The sequence below is a fragment of the Arvicola amphibius genome, chromosome 3, assembly GCF_903992535.2.
Source record: "Arvicola amphibius chromosome 3, mArvAmp1.2, whole genome shotgun sequence".
NCBI lineage: Eukaryota > Metazoa > Chordata > Mammalia > Rodentia > Cricetidae > Arvicola > Arvicola amphibius.
This window is the reverse complement of record NC_052049.1, coordinates 106,909,643-106,930,714: the sequence shown is the minus strand read 5'-3', so window position 1 is coordinate 106,930,714 and position 21,072 is coordinate 106,909,643. Positions and strand designations below refer to the sequence as shown.

Sequence of the window (21,072 nt, the reverse complement as noted above, 5' to 3'; positions counted from 1 at the left end):
TTTTCCTATAAAAGCAATAATACCTTTTGCAAAATAATTTTCTATTTTATTGGAAAAATTTAATCAGCTATATATGGTAAGGCATTTTCTAAAGTATAGATATTGCATATACACCTATGGCATAGTGTTTGCCTGGCATCCAGAATACTTTGAGATCAATCCCAGAACCACATACAGAGATATATTAGATAATACAAGAGAGAAATAAAAATGAATAGAGATCATGCTTTCCTAAGAATAATTATCTCCTCCCATATATTGTTTGCCAAAAATAAGACCTATCTCCTCAACAAGAATCTGCCCACTGCTTTCTTCACATCTTTGTTCCTCAAACTATATATTAATGGGTTCAACAAGGGGATCACTGTGGTATAGAACACAGAAGACACCTTCTCTTGTTCTAGAGTATTACTTGAAGAAGGCTTGAAATACATAAAAGTGATAGATCCAAAGAAGATTCCCACAGCCATGAGATGAGAACTGCAAGTTCCAGAGGCTTTGAACCGGCCCTCTGATGATCTGATGCGAAAAATGCTGCTAAAGATGAAGACATAGGAGATTGCAACAGCTAGGGTTGGCACCAAGGTGTTGATCCCTCCAATGATAAATAGAAGAAGTTCATTGAGATGTGTGCTGGAGCAGGAGAGGTTGAGGAGGGGTAGAACATCACAGAAGTAATGGCTTATGATGTGGGATTTACAAAAGTTCAGCTTCATCATAGCGCTTGTGTGTGCAATCGCAGACAAGAGGCCTAGGATGAAGGAAACCAGAACTAACAGTGAACAGAGCCTAGAGGACACGATCACATTATACAGTAATGGTCTGCAGATGGCCACATAGCGATCATATGCCATAGCAGTCAGGAGGTAACCCTCAGCCACCACAAAGATCACAAAGAAGAAAAGCTGGGCCAGACATTCAGAGTAGAAGATCAAATTTTTCTTCCCAAGAAAGTTCACCAGCATTTTAGGTGTAATGACAGTGGAATAACAGAGATCAACAAAGGACAAGCTGCGGAGGAAATAATACATGGGAGTGTGCAGCAGTGGGCTGACTGTGATGAGCAGGCTCATGCCCAAGTTCCCCACTACTGTCACCACATAGATTCCCAGGAACATGAGGAAGAGGGGCAGCAGGAGCTCTGGCTGCTGTGTTAATCCCACCAAGACAAACACAGCTGTTCTAGAATGATTTCCAATGCCCATCCTTTGAAGATATCTGTGAAGGTAGAAAAAGAAAATGCCTTTAGTTTACTATCATACTGCCAAGAACAAGCCAAATTTCATATGGAACTTAAAATTATATATGGAATACTTTATTCTTCTTTCACATAAAACCGAAACTTCAATGAGAGTTTAGAAAATTGCCAATGTATTGTTTTCATTTTTGGTACATGGACCGTTAATATATCTATTCAAATTTATTTCTAAGTCAATTGTGAGTTTTAGATCACAAAAAAAGTGTTTCCTTACTGGCTTAGACACATTTGCCTTCTGGATTTAGCAGCATAATTAAAATTTTCCTCTATGGAGAGAAGGAAGCATTTGTTGACATGTGAAGAGTAGAAAAGCTGTGTGTGTTTGTTCATGCTTTTAACATTACAACTCAATGATCAGGATGCCTGAGATAAACTGTGACATCAAACACTATTTATCATCTAGGTGTACTATGGCTAGTGCTTCTGAAACCAGTGTCGTAGGCATATCTGACGGGAACTGAAAAAGTCATAAAACCAGCACAGCTGCTTGTAAAAATCCACTTAAGTGGAGGCACATGATAACTGTCATGCCATTTTGGTTTTGATCTCCTCCTATTTTATACTTGGGGAACCTTTAATATTTTTACAGTTTGGTGACATTGAATTGATGAAAAATTCTTTATAAATCATTTATGATCTCACCCAAGAGTACTACTTCTAAGCTTCCCCATGAATGTTCTGAATATACTACCCCTCCTGCTTCTAGGGAAATACCCTTTTTTACTTGAAGATCTTCCTTATGTCTTGAAAGTTGTGACACATGTAAAGAAGCCACAGGTTTTTTTATGAGTCTATGAGATATTCTTGAAACATCTGTCCCTGTACTTACTCAGGAAAAAGATAATCAAAACTAAGCAAATTTAAAAGGCTCACCAAGATTTGATAGACTAGAGGAGTTGGACACAGATCAGATTGCAAGCTTCTTCCCAAGTTAGATTAGCTGAAGTGACCTCTGTCCTACACAGAGATAGTTATATTGATAGGCAAAGAATTATGTAGAAAGATGATAAAAGAATGAGATGTCATGACCTCCTTTTTTTCTTAGAAAAGTTAGTTCATGCAGAAGTACTGAGATACCGTTTGACCAAGGAATAAAACATTTAATAATTAGACAAATAAACAGTTTCTATAAAGATATAAAATGTAAGCATTTATATCATCCCAGAGGTTGAATAATAACTGCAGCATCTTTGGACACTCTGATCATGAAGAGTTAGTTATATACTGCTTGGGATATGGCAATCTGCCAAATCTGGAATAAAGATTTTGTTTTGGTCTAGAATCCTTGAATTCACAAAAGCTACTAGCTTGGAACAGGCTGTCATACGCTTCTAGATTCTTAAAAATTGTATTGGGGGATTGGTGAGTAAAAATGACCATAAAAGATAGCTTTACTAATGATGATTAAATTTAAAGTAAAATGGTTGTAAAAATAACTGTTCTGTCACAATTCCATCAATAATGACTAAAAATATGTAAGAGGAAGTGAAACACGTGTCTAAAAGCAATAATGATATACATTTTTTGGAACAGCATGAATTTACCTCTACTTCCTGAATTCTGTATAAGTAAGAAGCACCCTGGCTGTTAGTCAATGAGGCTCCAAGATACCCCCAGTCATCAAGCCTGACACACCTCTTCCCTTGTCTGTACCTTACATCCTCTCAAGACCTGTCAACTACTGCAGCTGGCCCCAAGCACGTGAGCAAGAAATAAAAAAAGGACTATTTGGGGTAGTGGATTAATGATCCCTCTCATCATTGTCTGAGGTGATTCCTTCAACAAAAACAAAGAGGAAACAATTTGTATTTTATCACCGGGTGATAAATTTAAAGTTGGGTTTTATCCTTTCTTTCTTTTTCAGATATGTGTATTTTAATGTCCATGATACCGAGTCACTAATAAATACATCCTATGGAAGTTCTTTATCGAATCAAATGACTAAGAGTGATGGAAATCCCAGTGAAGTGCTCTGTACCTGCTTAAATTTGGACTGGAGATCATTCCTTCAGATTATGTGACTCAGTCATGAAAAAAGAATAAGAGAAGATGACAATAAAAGAGACAGGAAGACATTATCATCTACTGGAAAGAAGACTGAAACAAGTACTCCATGTGACTAAACATAGTTCTTATGCCAGTTTTCCCTTTATGAGATATCAAGCTGTTGCCACAAATGAAACTGGGCACTTACCGTGGTGCTGCAAAAAAATAAGCAAGGTTCTTAGAAATTACTGGATTCTTTTTCAAGTAACAGATAAATTTTATGATTTTCAAATAATTAGTGTCAATTGCTGACAAACTACCAGTGTCCTGAAGCATATTCCCTTTATCTTCTCAGAACCAATCATCATGAGCATGGCGTAATATGGAGTTGTATGTGATGCCCTGAGAGTTATGATTCATTAAGAATACAAAACACTCATAAGTATGCAGATCCCCTAGAGTCCCCAGATTTACCAACAACCTGCAAGAATTCTTCTTGGTCTCCTGTTACCATCTGCCCCAAGAGTAGTGGTGATTGTAAAGAAAGTTTTTGATATGAATTGACAAGTTGTTTATGAAGATGTAGGAATAAATCAGAAAACAATTGCTGGTTCTTGACCAAGATTTTATTAATTTTTGTGTATAGAATAGAATTTCTGCATAGCTTTGAATAACTAAAAAACAAACAAAAATTATTTATACTTTATTGGAGTGGTCTTAAGAGAAGACTATGTTTATGAGGAGGAACTAAACAATTTCTTGGGCAGTCAGTGAATCGTCACCAGTGAAATGTGTCTGGGTCAGACATGTATATATTCTCACGATTCTAAGCCCAAGTCATTGTGCTTTTGTAATTTTTCCTTCATTAATATAGTCAGAGATTTGTCACCTCAAAATTAAACAGAGAATTCTTCCTCTTCCCTCTGTATATCATGGATTTTATTGTTTGTTTTGGGGGTTAAATCTTGCTGTGTAATCTGTGGATGCAAATTTGCAGTTTTCATGTGTCAACATCCAGGTGTCTGGATCACACATCAGTACAAGCACTTTTTTTTTTCCATCTTCCATCTCCCCACCTACCTGGATTCACCCTCTTTCTGTCTCTTGTTAGAAAACAAACAGGTTTCTAATGGATAATAATAAAATAAAATAAGATAGAAAAACATTGGAATAAAAAAATAAACAAACAGAAGGAAAAGAGCCCAAGAAAGGTGGAAGAAATAGATATAGATGTAGAGACGTGCTCATTTTCATGCTCAGGAAAACCTTAAAAAAAACTGGAAGCCATAATATATCTTCAAAGTAGGTGTAGGATAAGAAGAGAGAAGAAATTTCTCTTTCTCTCTGTCTGTCTCTCTCTTTCTTTATATATGTGCTTGTGTTTGTGTGTGTATATATAAAATAAAATACTTATGTGCATTTTATAGTATAATATATATTATACATGCCTGTATAAAAATAAATATCAAAACATCATCACATCAATGCTGGGCAGAGGAGCTTATTTCCCAGTGAAATTTGCTTGCAGAAAACCCAAATTTCATTTGCAAGTGGTTATCAACTGCAGATAGCTTTTGGGTTAGGAATGGGGCATATTTTCTCTTCTCCTTTCTGTTCCAGGATACCATTTATTGCAGCCTCTGGAAGGCCCTGTGCAAGCTGCCTCAATCTCTATGAGTTTATAGGTGAGCTGATCCTGGTAATATAGATGGCCTCATTTTCTTGAAGTTCTTCATCCTCTGTGTCTCTTCTACACTTTATGATGCTTCTTTCTCTTCTAGGATGCTTTCCTAACACAGTACTTTATTCAGTGCAATGAGAATTTTACCACTATAGCCTTTTCTTAGTTAACTTCTGGAATCCTTGAGTCTTAAATTTATCATTTTGTTTGTAAGAAAACTGATTAAATTTAACCATACTATTCATGCAGTTTTTCATCTTAAACAAAATTTGATGTGTTTGTCAAACTGCAGCGTACTAAAGTTAAATATATAAGATGACTTTGAATTGACAACAAGATGGTAACAATCAGTATATAAGATATTGAGATTATATCTTTTGTAAATAAGATGAATTCCAGTGTTTATTTTCAGTTTTTTCTCAATGTAAGAGTTATAGGTGTACAGAGAGTTTTCATTTTGAGAGCTCCATGGTGTTTTCCAGTGTTTTACAACTGCAAACCATTATCTTGGATATTTAGTGATCTTTCTTCAAACACCCCACCCCTTTTAGTCCACATTTACATGTTTAGTTCACAATACATATTGCCTTGAATTCTGTATTGATTTTTACTATTGTTAAAAAAATTTCTTAAATGTAGTTCCTTAAGATTAGAGGATCTTGTGAAGCTATGATTCCAGAGGAATGTGTAAAATTAGATTTAACTGACCCAAACTGATGCCAAGCCTGCACTTCACTCATGCTAGATATTCAAAGAGAAGAGATAAATAGTTCTGTGCTTCTTGCTGCTGCTGGAATGCCTTGCTATGTGCTTGTGTCCCTCCAGTCTCCATCTTGTGCCGATAAAGGGACATGTATGTGTATAAGTGAGTTCACGTGTCCAACCGTCTAGAAGCCCTTTCTTCAAACATAGCTATGCTATCCTTATTTTCCCAACAGTGAGGAAAGTATTTTTATTAAAATCAAATATTTCACTGTGTTTAAACCCTTCTTCTTCCATCAATTTCTATTCTTTTTCAGCATTTACAGAGATTACACTATCTACCAGTAAATTATCTTGTTTGATAATCTAAAAAATATCTCAGAAATTGTCAAACATAAAATAACTGTTTCTCAAGTAATGGTGACTAATTTCTCTGGAGGAAAGAACAATACAGAGAAATGATGAGAACTTCTCACATTTCATTTTTATTTCTCTTAGGATGATGCTTTTCCCCAGCCACCTTTTTAAGTGCATTATTTACATCCTCAGGCTGTATATTAGGGGATTCAGCTTTGGGATCACTGTGGTATAGGACCACAGAGCAAACTTTCTCCTCTTCCATGTTATTGCTGAAAGATGGCTTGAAATACATGAATATTATAGACCCAAAGAAAATTCCCACAGACATCTTATGGAAATTACAGGTACCAAAGGCAATGGAATGTCTTTCACTGGATCAGATGCAAAGAATACTAGTTATGACAAAAGCAAAAGACATAAAGACAGTCAGGGTATTAACTCCACCAATAATAAATAGCAATATCTTACTGATATGGGTGCTGGATCAGGACAGAATTAACAAAGGCAGAATATTATGAAATAATGTCGGACCATATAAGAGCCACAGAAGGACAAAATTATCAGGCATGTGTTGTGGACAGCAGTCCCAAAGAAGCCCAGTGAGTTTACCACAGCCAACATTATGGAACAGAGCCTTTGGGACATGACAATATTGTAAAGAAGTGAGCTACAAATGGCAACACAGCCTCCACAGGCCATGACTTTCATGAAGAAGCCTTCTGGAATGACAAAAGAGAGGTAGAAGTAAAGCAAGTCATTAACTACAAAAATGGATACGATGTTCTTCACAGATGTAAAATTGAAATCTTAAGAATTATGATGGAGGTGTAGGAAAGGTCAATGGAGGATGAATGGCTGCGGGAAAATTCATTGGGGAAAAAAGCTGAGAACTGATGGTGATCAAGGGGTCATGCCCAAGTTTCCCGTCACTGTGATCACATATATCGCAAGAATATGTCACAAGAGTGACAATAGGAAATGAAACTCTGCATTTGGTTTGCCCTTCAAGGATGAAGTCAGTCACTGAAGAAAAGTGCAGATTTTTTTATAAAATACTGTTCAAGAGAAGGGAGAGACAGCGTTGAAAGTCATTCTCATTCTCATTTTCCTGATTCTCTTGATGAATTCCATCTTTAATAGCTTAACCCCTCCCATACCTGTGTGGGATCTTTTTAAAAGTTATTTCCCAATGTTTATGAAATTATGATATAAGGACATCGTTTCAATTTCTCTTTCCTCCATAAAAACACTCCTGTATTAACCTCATTGCTCTATTTCAACTCATAACCCCTTTTCTAATAATTATTCTCATAGGCATCGATGAACATGTGTATACATATCTACTCCTATTCAGACCTGTCCAGTCTGTACTATGTTGTTCATATGTATATCTTCAGGGATAATTTTTGGTATTAGATAAGGAATCATTCTGTTCTTCCTTTGTATGATATTTTGATTGTGTTCTGAGAAATAAAGCATGCTTGGAGTCAGAGGACAGAGCTAGCCACTAGCTGGCCATAGAGGTTTGGAGGACTGTAGAGAGGAGAGAGGAGACAACTGATAAAGCGGGCCAGAGAGAGGATCTTGGCTCTAATGTTTTGAGGTACCAGGGAGGTAGGAAGCAACTCTGGCTGCTTCTCTGCTTCTCTAGTCTTTCAGGTTTTTACTCGGATATCTGACTCCTGATTTTTTATTGATAAGATTAATTAGATTTACACTTTGATTCCCAGCTAAGACTTTTTCTCCTGCTTTCAGCATTACTTCATTGCCTGTGATTCTTTGTATGGGGTTCAGTTTCATGGGCTATCAAATTTATAGACAAAGAGTGAATTTAATATTGCATAGCTGAATTGCACTCCATATTCTTCTTTAAGTCAGTGTCTTGTACTTTTTTTCCATGGACTTAATACTGTAAGTACTTCAAATTAAGAATAAGCACAAACTCAGGCCTAATTATTATTCTATAATTAACATGCATGACTCTCAGACTTTAGATTTATAACCTCATTTTAAGTATTATTGTAAATGTGTGTACCTTGTATGCAATTATATTATTTCATTTATTTATTTTTAACTTTATGATTATGAGTGTTTTGCCTGCATTTATACATGTTTGCTTTGTCTATGCCTGGTTAGAGGTTAGAAAAGGATATTAGTCGCCATGCAATAGGGGAGATGGAGAATTCATGATCAGATTAAGACACTTGTGAACAAAGCTGAGGACCATAGTTCAAGACATAGGATTCATGGGGTAGAAGAAAATAACTGACTTCCTGAAGTTGTCCTCTGACCTCAATAGGGGCACTATTATATGAATACACACACACACTCACACACATATACACACACACATACACACACACACACAAACACCCTAATTCAAAATGCAATAATAAAAATTTGAAAATGTGCATAAGCAACAACTTGAGCCTGTTGAGCATGTAGATACAGAGATTCAAGATGTCACAAATAAAGCTCTCACGCACATTTTTGAACATGTCACACTACAGAAACTTGTTAATATTTCTCTTGGATAAAATTTGTGGTAGAGACTGTTCAGTTACATTGTGAATATCTGTTTAAATTTAGAATAAATAAAAATAATCAGGCTATTTTCTAAAGTCATGGAGCAGTTTCCTAATACATGCAGTTCTTTCTGATATTTGGCTACTCCTAGTTGACACTGGCATGGTCACAACTCTTTCAACCTACTTTTTGTATTTTATTGATTTTATCAAACCCAAGCTACTCAATAAAAATAATCAGAATTTCTTAAGAGTTACTTGTATTTTACACATGGTCTCTTGTGTGCATAGTTTCATGGAATCAGGATGCATTACAGTTCACAAAATAAATAAGAAAATATTGATATCACATAAACTTGAAGGGTTATGTTATATTAAGATCCAGATCTATCTTAATAGACACAGATAGGTACATTGTTCACACACAAATTATAACTAACAAGTAACATTTGGTGAATATTTTCCACCTATCAGATAATGGAATGCTCTATTTTTCCTAAGAACCTAAGTAGCCAAAATTTAGGAGAGTATGACCCAAAATCTAGGAAATTAAAATTTCACAATTGAAGTAATGTAAAATCACTAATCATAGTACAGGTATTTGTATTAGTTTTCTTTTCTTTTGTTTTCATTATCATATTTTCATTATTATATTTCTGCCTTCCTTTTCTCCATTCAAATCATACCATACACACTTCCAACTTTTTAAAATTCATAACCTTTTTAAAATATCTATATTGATGGAAAATATATATATGTATATTTACATTTATATTTTTAGAAATTTAACCTGTTAAATCCATCTGATGCTACCTGTATGTTGTTTTCAGAGCTGACCATTTGACACACCCAGGGGCATGTTCCAGATAATTGCATTCCTGAGGTAAAGTCCATAATATATAATATAAAATGCATAAGTCTAGGAAAAGATGAAAACAAACAAAAATTATAGGTATAATCAGATGATGTTGTATAATTTGTTAGAATATGTTTGTATTGATTTTTTCAAATTGAATTTACAATCCTCTAGTCTCAATTGCTATTTTACATATTTTATTTTATATATTGCTGGATTCAGTTGTTAGAAATTTGTTAAATACTGGTTGGGATAATGATAAACCAGGTTCTTCCAAATGACCAAGAAAGATTAGTCTCCACTGCCTTCTTCTTACTACCAAGAAAGCCTTTACAGCTACAAACAAAATAGGAAGTAACATTAAGTGTACCATAATTCCCTTAACCATGAAAATGATAAGTGTTTGAGCGTAACTAATAGATCTACACTACTGGACACATTTCTGGATCAAAGCCCAATCTTTCCTATCTACGCCTTTGCAGGAGTCATTGCATGGAGATCGTACGTTGGGAGGACCTTGGTCTTAGCATAGAGTGGGGAACCCTGATGGCTCCTTGGCCTTGAGAGGGAGGGAGGGGAGGTATGGGTGGAGGGGAGAGGAGGGAAGGGGGAGAAGGAGGGGAGGGAAGGGGGAGGAGGAGGGAAGGGAGGGGGGAGGAGGAGGGAAGGAGATGGAAATTTTTAAATATAAAAAAAATAAACCATGAGGAAAAAATAAAATAAAATAAAATAAAAACTGATCTTTCTTTCTTAACTTGTATTCATTCAGTTCATCAGGCTTTGCAATAATGGGATTCAAGGATCCAGGTCTAACTGTTACCAATCGTCTCCTTTGAGAACAACAACCATTTACCCACTTTCTCTAATATATACAAAATTACTTATTTTCATAGAAAAGCTTTTAATTTACTATAAATGCATAGACTCAATAGAAGAGTCCACTTCTCTTCTACATAGGTCATATGACATTTTCAATATTTAAGTTATTATTATTGCAAGTATTAGAAAGTCAGCGTGCAGCTGGGACTTCCCACAGGGCAAGGTTCCCTGCCCTCTCTTAAGAAAGGAGGGAGAGGGAGGAGGGTGAGTGGGGGAGCGGGAGAGGAATGAAAGGAGGGGAGGAAGTATGAATTTTTTTTTTTTTTTTTTTTTTTTTTTTTTTTTTTTTTTGAGACAGGGTTTCTCTGTGGCTTTGGAGCCTGTCCTGGAACTAGCTCTTGTAGACGAGGCTGGTCTCGAACTCACAGAGATCCGCCTGCCTCTGCCTCCCGAGTGCTGGGATTAAAGGCGTGCTCCACCACCTCCCGGCTGGAAGTATGAATTTTTGAATAGAAAAATAAATAATAAAAAAGAAAGATGTTTATATTGCTCAAAGATGGTGCCAAACCTACCTACGAAAAAAATGTACAATCTTGGTCAGTTGATGTAATTCTTGGAGTCATAATATAACTTAAACAAACTCAAAGAGTTTCGTTGAATTTTACTAAAGACTGAAAGAGTTAATGTGTGTAAAGTTTTAGGATCAGTATCTGGTCATATAGCTTGAAATTTTGTTTGAGTTTGTGGTAGTTTGAAAGAAAGTGACCCCCAAAAGGAGTTGCACTGTTAAGTGGTGTGGACTAGTTGGAAGAAGTGTGTCACTGTGGGAGTGGGCTTTGAGTTTGTTTTTTCTCAAACCTCCCTCAGTGTGACAGTAAACTGATTTCCTCTTGCCTGCAATTATAGAACTGTGAGCTCAAGCACCATAGCAGCTTGCACACTGCCCTGCTTCCCTTCATGGTCATAACGAACTGAATCTGAAAATTTATAAGCAAGCCACCCTGAATGAAATGCTTTCTTTTTTGTAAGACTTGCTACAGTCATGGTGCCTCTTCACAGTAATAGAAAACCCTAAGGCAGGGTTTTTAGCTAGAGTCTCCATATAAAACACTCTTATGAATTTGACCAACCTAAGGGAATCTAGTTCAGCTGTGTTCTGGTCTTCTCCATGGGATATGCAGTTCGTGCTTCAGAAGTCATGTGAGTTAACATGCTACTAAACCGTTTATTATTGTAACTTCTCCATGAAGAAAACTTATTATTATTTAATATTGATCTTACTATTGTTTATTTAACATCGACTATGCAATAAAATCAAGGAATCTCTGGATAAGGTAAAATGTGTGAACAAGGACTCATTCCAATAAGAATCTCTCTCTTTATGGATGTAAAAGAAGGCCTTTAAAATGCTTAGATGCCTAGATGGATGGGGGGAGGAACTTGGACTTCCCACAGGGCAGGGAACCCTGACTGCTCCTTGGACTGGAGAGGGAGTAGGAAGGGGGATGGCGGAGGGGAAGGGAAATGGGAGGAGGTGAAAATTTGTAAAATTATATAAATTAATAAAAAAATTAAATTAAAAAAATAAAATAAAATGCTTAGATGCTTACACCACTATTGAGCTCACTCCTTCCCAGGACAAATGATTTCCGTGAAGATTTTTCTTCCTTGCTGTCCTGCAATGTATAGAAAATGTTTTATAATCTTGTATGCCTTATTGTTTACTCCATGGAAACTTTCGTAAGTATACCTGCAATCAGACCTTAAGTCTCACATCAGTCAATAATAACAGCTATCAGCAAGAAAGGATGAGAGGCCTTGGTTTTGAAATCAGAACTAGTTTAAGTCAGTTCTCACTCTGACTGAGTTATTAAGTATCAGTGTTTTATTTTCCTCTCCTGCTCAATTAGATGATTTAATTAATAGAAAAAAATCATCATTAAATTTAAGGTATTACTGAAGTGCCTTACGAATGTTTGATCAATACTGATCTTTAAATTAAGTCATAGCTACATGGAAGAGTTTACATCTACAACATTGATTTATAACTTTGAATATACTATATTAACATATTTAAAGAGCCTTATTGTAAGGACACATATAGTGATTGAATATTTCTGTCTTATTCATTAAATTCTGTTTTAAATATGAATTGTAGATAATCACAGAGTCATGAAAATGTTTATATAATTGAAATGAGAGTTTTGGGGGTTGCTTTAGGCAAAGTCTTTAATACGAAAGAGAGGCATTGATGTTATCAAGTACCTTTCAGTCTTTAATCTGAGATTAGTTTATCAGGCAGTCTGGCATATGGGAAAAAATTATTTCTGTTCCTAAAACTTTATTGTTTAAATTTAATGAATAATGTAGTGAATGTACATCTAATTGGTTCCTCAGGGATACCAATGACTAAATCATAAAAAATCTCCAAGGGCATCTGAAAGAAGGGGTTTGGGGGGGGGGGTAATAAACATGTTCAAAACTTGAAAGCATACCCATGCCATGAACATTGCTGTATAAACACTGAATCTCAATCCCAGAACAAAGAACTAGACTTGGGTTATATTACAATTTTGTAGAAAGTTCCAGTGTAAAGTGGCAAGTATCTCCAGATCCAGCAGTCTTGCGGGAACTGGATTGGATATGATCAGTGAGAGCATCATAGTAAGTCCAAGGTCAGCCTGAACTGGTGAGACATTATCTCAGATAACCCGGGGCCTGTTATACAGCTCAGCAATAGAGCACTGACCTAGCAGTCTTTGACAGTGGGTCTAATTCTTTACACAGGAAAAAAAAAATCCATCTTGATTATGGTAGAAATATGTTTTTATTTTTTCTTTGTTTCTAATAGCGGGAATTTTCCAAATACCATTTTATTTTTCTGAAAAAAATATTCTAATTAAGAATATCACAGAACTATTTTCTTAGTTACATGTTTTTACATAGGAATAAATTATCCTTTCTTATAAAAATGGAAAAGTGATAATCTGTATTCTGAGGCATTTGGTTTTTAATTTTGTATTTAACCTTAAAACTATAAGTGTATAATAGTCCTCATTGTGATTTAACTTGCATTTCTTTTGATTGATAATGTTCAACATATTCCTATAACTTATTTACATTTATTTTACAGTTTTTTACTAAAACTGCCATCACATTAGTACCTTTGTTTTTCTTGGAATTGCCTGGCTTTTTATGTTTACATTAAAAAATTGTATATTTATTCTATTTCTCATTGGATATGTAATTAATAAATATTTTTCTATAAGTGAAAAATATTTTTCTTCTATTTTTCTCTTTGTAAGGAAGTATTACAGAATTTTTAATACAGTTACAATTATTGCTGCCTAGTGACCTAATTTTAATTTTACTCATTTGTCATCTAATAAACTACTATGGTTTCAGTAAACTATCACAAATTTCTCATTGCAGTTTTTGGTTTCTCTCTTCAGCCCCTTACTGTTAATTAATTGACCTGTATTCTTATATTCTCTGTCATGATCTCTATATAGAAAATTTTAGTTTTCAGGTGGTTAAGTCTGTTTTATTTGAAAGAAAATCATGGGCTGCAATTGTGATATGTCTGAAATTAAGATCATAAAAAATTATTTCTGTTATTTTCTAGAAGAATTGTATATATAAAAATATGCAATTAAACCATGATATATGTAAATATATTTTGTATAAGTTGTTAGTAATGATCTAAGATAATTGAATTTTTATTTTTGCCTTCTATATAATTGTTCAGTTATTCCAGAATTATTATTGGACTGCTTTTTTTTACAGTTTGCCAAAAATAAATTAATCATGCATATGAGAGTCTGTTATATGAAATAACTATTTGGTTCTGATGAAATAAGCCTCTACCTTCTCCAGTGCACATGAACTCAATAATACAAGGCTAAAGTAAGTACTTAAATCTGGTAATTAAATTGCAATTGGGTTGCATGGTGTTCTTGTGAAATTCTTAACAGTGGGATTAAGGGTGTCCCTGACTCTTCTTCTTGCTCTTGGGATTCTTTCCTCCTACCCTGCTGCTACATCTAGCCTCTATATAAGGGTTTGTGCCTAGTATTTTGTAACTTGTTATGCTTTGTTTGGTTATTATACCTAGGAAGGTGTGGTGGATATGGGAGATAGTGGGGGCAGGGTGGGGAGAGAACTGGGTGGAACAGAGGAAGGGGAAATTGCAGTCAGGATGGAATGTATGAGATAAAATGATATAAATAAATAATATATACATAAAATTTGGTAGTTTCAGCCTACCACGTTGTTTTGTATATGAAAGAAGATAATAATTTATTGCATTTTAGTTAGGATAAATAAGGAAGAAAAGCTTTCTCTGTAATATAATCATTCTGTTTTTATGTAAGGTATAGAATTAACTTGTTATTATTAAAAATTCTAATACAGCTCAAATTGAGATTGTATTTATTGTAGTTTGAATAAAGTAATTTCTTAGCAAATTGAGTTTTCCAATCCATGAAAGTATAATTTTCCTTCAATTATAGGTGTCTTTGCTGTCTATTTTGTGCAAAGCTTTGTTTAAAATATACTTCAGAATATATATATATATATATATATATATATATATATATATATATATTTAGCTAGCCTTTTTTCAAAATAAGTTCAATGAAAAGTTTGTGTATTTTTATTTATCTTTATTTATTTTATTCATTTTTATTCATTTATTCATTTTATCCCTGTCTGTGCATTTGTCTATGTATGTAGTAGCATGCATGCTCTGTGCATGGGGACATTAGAGGGACACTTGGGGGAATGGATTTTCTCCATCTAACATGTGAGTGCTGTGGATTGAATCCATGTCCTCAGTCCATGAAGAGAGAATCTTTATCTCTGGAACCCTCTGGGTGGCCAATGTGTGTGTCTTAAAACAGTGATTCTCCAACTTCCTAATGCTGAAACTTCCAATACAGTCCCTCATGTTGTAGAGAGCCCCAACTATAAAATTTGTCTCTTACAATTGCAAGACTGTAATTTTTCTATAGTTTTGAATCATAGCTTAAATATCTCAGATATAAAATATTTGATATACAATTCCCAAAGGGTGTGTGATCATAATTTGAGAACTATTATGTGTATGTTGTTTCTATTATAACTGGATATCTTTTTATTTGTTTGTTTATCTGCAGAAGTACAGAATAATTTTGACATATTGTTGGGATGTATTCTGTTCTTACTATTCTTCTAATTCTATGATTTAGTTCTAGAGGCATTTGTGGTGCCATTGAGACTTATACATAAATATGCAAATTGTTTTGTTCTGAAACATATCCTCTTGCCTTTTCTTCTATCTATCCTACCATAGCTAAGTTTCCCAATTTCATGATAAATGTATCTGTATTTAATATTTATTTATTAAGTATTTATTATCAATGTCAATTTTTTCTACATAATTTTCTTATATTTTGTGTGTCTTTATTGAGGTATGCTGTCTTTCCAGAGATTTCAAATCTCCCTATCCACACCTCATGAAATGCCTATAATAATAATAGATGTTTTATTATCAAAAATAATTCTGTATTATCTCAGAGCTAATATCTGCTTATTATATTTTTGAGAAGTGATTTTTGTAGTCTCATTTGTTTTGTAGATTGCATTCAATATATTTCATATGTTTTTTAAATTCTGTATTTTATTAAAATTTTCTAGGCAATATTGATTTATGTTAGCTTTCACATGTCAATCACAATAGCTAGTATCAGACAAATGGGTCACACATCTAGAACTAGCTCTAAACCTTTACATTACTATATTGGTTTGTCTCCAAGCATCTCATGATATAAGACAAGTGGTCTGAGTTCTCCACATCTCTGTGATAATCCTTATTTTTGTTCTACACATATAACACCTACAAGCAAGTCCTGGCTTTGTTTGTACTCATAATTCCCTTGTCATTAGAAACACACACTCAATCAACACACACACAAAGACAGAGAAAGAGAGCACAATCAAATGTAAGGTTCCTCTGTCCAAAAACATTTTCAAAAAATGAATTTTGTTTATTCATTTTTCCAAAACTCATAATTATTGTTGGGGGTACAGTTGGAAAGAATCAAGAAGAGAGAGGAAGGAGGGGTGAACAGAGAGAAATTCTGGAGGACAAAGTATTAAGATTAACCATCCAATATTTTCTATATACAAAGATATATTGCATCAAGTTCCTCAGTGAAAATGTGGATTACATTATATATTGCAGCTTGATAATCATGAATAGTTATGGCACAGTCCTGTAATTTATTTTTTTTATTTTTGATATTATAATATAATTGGATCATATTCTTTTGTTTTTTTTCTCCCCCAGTTCCTCCCATATACCTTTTCCTTGCTATCATTCAAATTAATAACCTCCGTTTTCATTATTTGTTGTTATATTTATTTCTAAATAAACCTCCTTAGTCTGTATAGTATTCCTTGATGTGTGTTTTCAAGGCCTAGTATTGGATAACTATTTTGTGTGGTCTGCCCATGGTGAAACTGTTTTTTCCACTTGACTCCTAATTTTCTAAAAGCTCCACGCATAAAGTCTCAGGCCTGTATCTTTAACTCACCGAGAACAGTAAGTACAACAAAAGCGCAAAGAGGAGGGAAAACGCCAAATCTCTCCTATGAATGAAGTGTTCTTCAGGAGTTTATGTCCTCAATATCTGCTCTCTTTAACTTAGCAAAGAACTTAAGAAATGAATTTGTTTTATTACCTAACATCTTAACTGCAATCTTTAGCAATTCAAATTTGTGTGTAGAAACTATTATCTAACTCAGCAAACACTAACATCCCCAGTAATACTCATCATGGATTTTTTTTCCCCTCCATGTAGATCTGCTTCTATAATATAAGGGTTTTGGTTAAAAATGAAACCATTATATATATATGATAAAACTACATGATTTGTCTTCAATTTTTGTGTATTGGAGATCTATATTCTGCTTTGAAGTTAGACCTTATCAAAACCATGAGAAATCTCTCTGTGGTGACTCAGTTTGTTCTGCTCGGCATCCCGCACACAGAGGGTCTGGAGCCCACACTCTTTGTCTTGTTTCTGTCTTTCTACATCTTCACCCTGGTGGGGAATCTACTCATACTCCTCGCAATTGTCTCCTCCACTCGGCTTCACACTCCCATGTACTTCTTCCTGTGCCAATTGTCTGTGTGTGATGTATTTTTTCCTTCAGTGAGCTCTCCCAAGATGCTGTTCTACCTCTCAGGAAATAGCCGAGTCATCTCCTATGCAGGCTGTGTGTGTCAACTCTTCTTCTATCATTTCTTGGGTTGTACAGAATGTTTTCTGTACACAGTAATGGCCTATGACCGTTTTGTGGCCATATGCTACCCTCTAAGGTACTCAACAATCATGAACTACAAGGTATGTGCCATCCTGGCAATAGGGACATCATTTTTTGGCAGTATTCAGGCTACATTTCTGACCACTCTCACCTTCCAGTTGCCCTACTGTGGTCCCAATGTGGTGGACTATTACTTCTGTGATATCCCTGCTATGTTAAAGCTTGCTTGTGCAGACACATCAGCCCTGGAGATGGTGGGGCTCATCAGTGTGGGCCTGATGCCCCTCAGCTGCTTCCTCCTCATCCTCACCTCCTACAGCTGCATCCTCTGCTCCATTCTGCAAATCCGATCTGCTGAGGGCCGGCATAGAGCTTTCTCCACCTGCAGTGCCCACCTCACTGCCATCCTCCTCGCCTTTATGCCAGTGGTCCTCATATACCTCCAGCCTACCCCCAATCCCTGGCTTAATGCAGCTGTTCAGGTCTTGAATAACCTGGTCACACCCATGCTTAATCCTTTGATCTATAGCTTGAGAAATAAGGAAGTAAAATGTTCTCTGAAGAAAGTGCTACAGCAAGTGCCACTTCTGTCTAAGAAGTGATAGAGAAAAGCTTAGATTCTTTTACATTAAAAAAATGTAATAGTTTCTTCTTCAAATAGTTTTCCTGCCTTTACAAGGGGTAACACAGATATCACACCACTGTTCTGAAGACTTGGATATGGAGGGCAAATTACTCAAGGTGAGCTAATAAATTATTTCATCTTTAAGGACCATGAAAGTGTTTTAAATATTCTCTTCCTTTGTTTGATTTATGCTATTATCAATACAACTAGTTTTCTTTTTCTTTTTTTATGCATTGGAGAACTACTCAGCAGTAAAAAACAATGACTTCCTTAAATTTGCATGCAAATGGATGGAACTATAAAAACCACTCTGAGTGAGGTAACCCAGACCCAGAAAGATGAACATGGTATATACTCATTTATAAGTGGATACTAGCTATAAAGCAAAGGATATGGAACCTATGGTTTATGTTCATAGAGAAGCTACTAAACAAGGTGAACCCCAAGAAAACCATACATACATTCAACCTGAAATGGCAAATAGACAAGATCGCCTGACAAAATTGGGAGCATGGGGGTAGGGGAGAAGAGTGTGGAAGGGGAAGAAGAATGGAGAAGGGAATGGAGGAGAAGAAAAAAGAGGGAGTGGGATAGTCAAGATGGAGAAAGGACAGAGATGAGAAAAAGGGTAGAGAAATTTTGATTGAGGGAGCCATTATGTGCCTATCAAGAAACCTGGTACTAGAGAAATTCCCAGGAATCCACAAGGATGACTCCAGCTAAAACCCTAAGCAATAGAGGACAAGGTGCTTGAACTGGCCTTGCCCTGTAGTCAGAATGATAAGTATCTTAAATGTCGCCATAGAACCTTCATCCAGAAACTGATGGAAAAAGAGGCAGAGACCCACAGTGGAGCACTGGGCTGAACTACCAAAGTCCAGTTGAACAACTAGTTTTCTTTATTTCTTCCTTATTCTATTGTTTTCTAATTATCCCATGATTTTCTAAATATCTCACTAATTATTTACAATTAATTACCAAGTTTTGGCTTTGACATCCATTTGTAATTGCTGAGACATGACTAAGTCGTGTATCAAAAACCTACTCCTGGATGGGAACCTGTCATGCTCTTTTCAATGAAGCAGAGTACTGATATGTTGAGCAACCTATGAACCATTTGTATTAGTCTTATACCAAGAGTGTTGAGAAAGAATGTAGGGAGAGTAGACAGGGAGACTATGTAAGAACAAGAAAGAATCTTTTCATTTCCATTTCTAAAAAAAATTGAATTTTGGTGTGGAATCATCAGCATTCCTAAATGCTCATGCAAAGTCCAAGCTGCAGGTGATTTTTCATTCCATATGCTCTGCTTACAAACATGTGGTCTGCGCATCTTCCTGTAACTTTCCATTCCTCATGTTTGCATCAATGATGTACATGTAGAGTTCTTGTATTTTTTAAACCTAGGTATGCATGTATGTATGTTGTTTGTTTGTGTGATTTTGTGTGTCTGTGAATGTCTGTATCTGTGTGAGTATATGCATATTTTCAGGTGATTTGGAGTCCAGAAGATAACCCCAGATCCTTTGGTGCCTGAGTTACAGAAATTTGAGAGATGTCTGAAGTAGATTCTGGATTCTGAGCCATCTTTTTTGTACATTTTAAAAAATATATATATTGATAACTTTCATCTTTAAAAGAACATTTATTAACTGTGTGTATGAAGAAAACTATAATGTAGTTAAATCTTTTGTTGTTTAGTAAAGTGGTAATTGTTAGTTACCCTCCAGGATCCATGACTTCACTAGCTCTGTGTAAGAATAATTAATGAAAAGTAGTTGATATGATTTAGAAAGAGAGTAAGCAAAAAACAGTACTTATGAAGGTTTGGGTGGAGCAAAGGGATGGAAAAAATGATTTAATATGCAATCAAAATTAGAATAAATATTTCCAGAAAGCATTTGTTAACAGAAGAAATATGATTGAAGTGATGTTTTCTGTTTACTTAACACATAAACTTTGGGCAGTACTAGATAGGTCTGTGACAGAGAGAAGTACAGTGGTAACTAGTGAGATTGTTAGCAACTAGTGCTGTCACTCTGTGGATCCTAGCGATAACAGGGCCTGGTGTAAAGCCATCTTGTCTTAGTTGCTTCATGTAGGCCCCGAATAAAATGGCTTGATTTTTGTACCATGTACAAAGAACATAATGTATATAGAAGGTAGAAGAAGGGATTTATTTTACTTTTTCTGTCACAGTTTTTGCATTATATTTCTCCCAGTGACTAGGATATAATAATATTTCCCTTAAAATATTATTTTAATTCGTCTAATGTTTTTTCTTAAAAATTTAGTTGACGGCTTAGTGATACATTAAGTCTTTAACCTAGATTCCACCTTTGTTGCTTTTCTGCAGCACCTATACCTCAAAAATTTTATAAAAATAAGAATTGCTGAAATTGTTCTTATCTGAATAATAACATATCCTTTTTAACATAACAGAGTCATCATTGTTTTGGGCAGTAAATTTATTCAGAAAATAAATGAATAAATCTTGATTGACATTAATCATAACAAATCATATTAATATCAAATATTTCAGCTGAGATTTATGGGGCCCTGTGAGAGAACACCTTTCTATTGTAGCATTAGTTGATCTTATCTACAACAACAGAACTGACAAAATGAAATAAATTAACAATAAGCACATAAAGACCCATTTGTATCTTTATCACTGAGGAAAGCAAATTTAAAAGCATAAAATATGCGTAAAATAGAAATATGGTATTGCTTTGACTTTAGACTAGACCAAATGTAGCTCATATCTATAACTGTTCAAAGTTTAAAATTTACTTCATTCAGAGGCGGATTTGCAGTTTGGGGAATGATAAAGCTCATTTAACATAATATACAAATATTTCAACTAGATATTTGTTTAAGTTAAATAATATATGTGCTCATAACAGTATGGAAGAGATAAATGTATTTAGAGTAGACTTAAAAAAAAAGCCC

At 34.9% G+C, this 21,072-nt stretch overlaps 2 protein-coding genes and 1 pseudogene across 2 annotated transcripts; 1 reads left to right on the top strand and 2 right to left on the bottom strand.

Moving 5' to 3' along the window:
- Positions 1 to 278: 278 nt before the first annotated feature.
- LOC119810421 (olfactory receptor 8D1-like) lies at positions 279 to 1,205 on the bottom strand. The gene has a single exon (XM_038323878.1). The coding sequence runs from the start codon at positions 1,203 to 1,205 to the stop codon at positions 279 to 281; it is 927 nt and encodes a 308-aa protein (XP_038179806.1).
- Positions 1,206 to 6,099: 4,894 nt separating this feature from the next.
- LOC119809335 lies at positions 6,100 to 7,020 on the bottom strand (annotated as a pseudogene).
- A 10,144-nt stretch (positions 7,021 to 17,164) lies between these two features.
- Positions 17,165 to 18,097, top strand: LOC119810169 (olfactory receptor 149-like). The gene has a single exon (XM_038323516.1). The coding sequence runs from the start codon at positions 17,165 to 17,167 to the stop codon at positions 18,095 to 18,097; it is 933 nt and encodes a 310-aa protein (XP_038179444.1).
- The last annotated feature ends 2,975 nt before the right edge of the window (positions 18,098 to 21,072 follow it).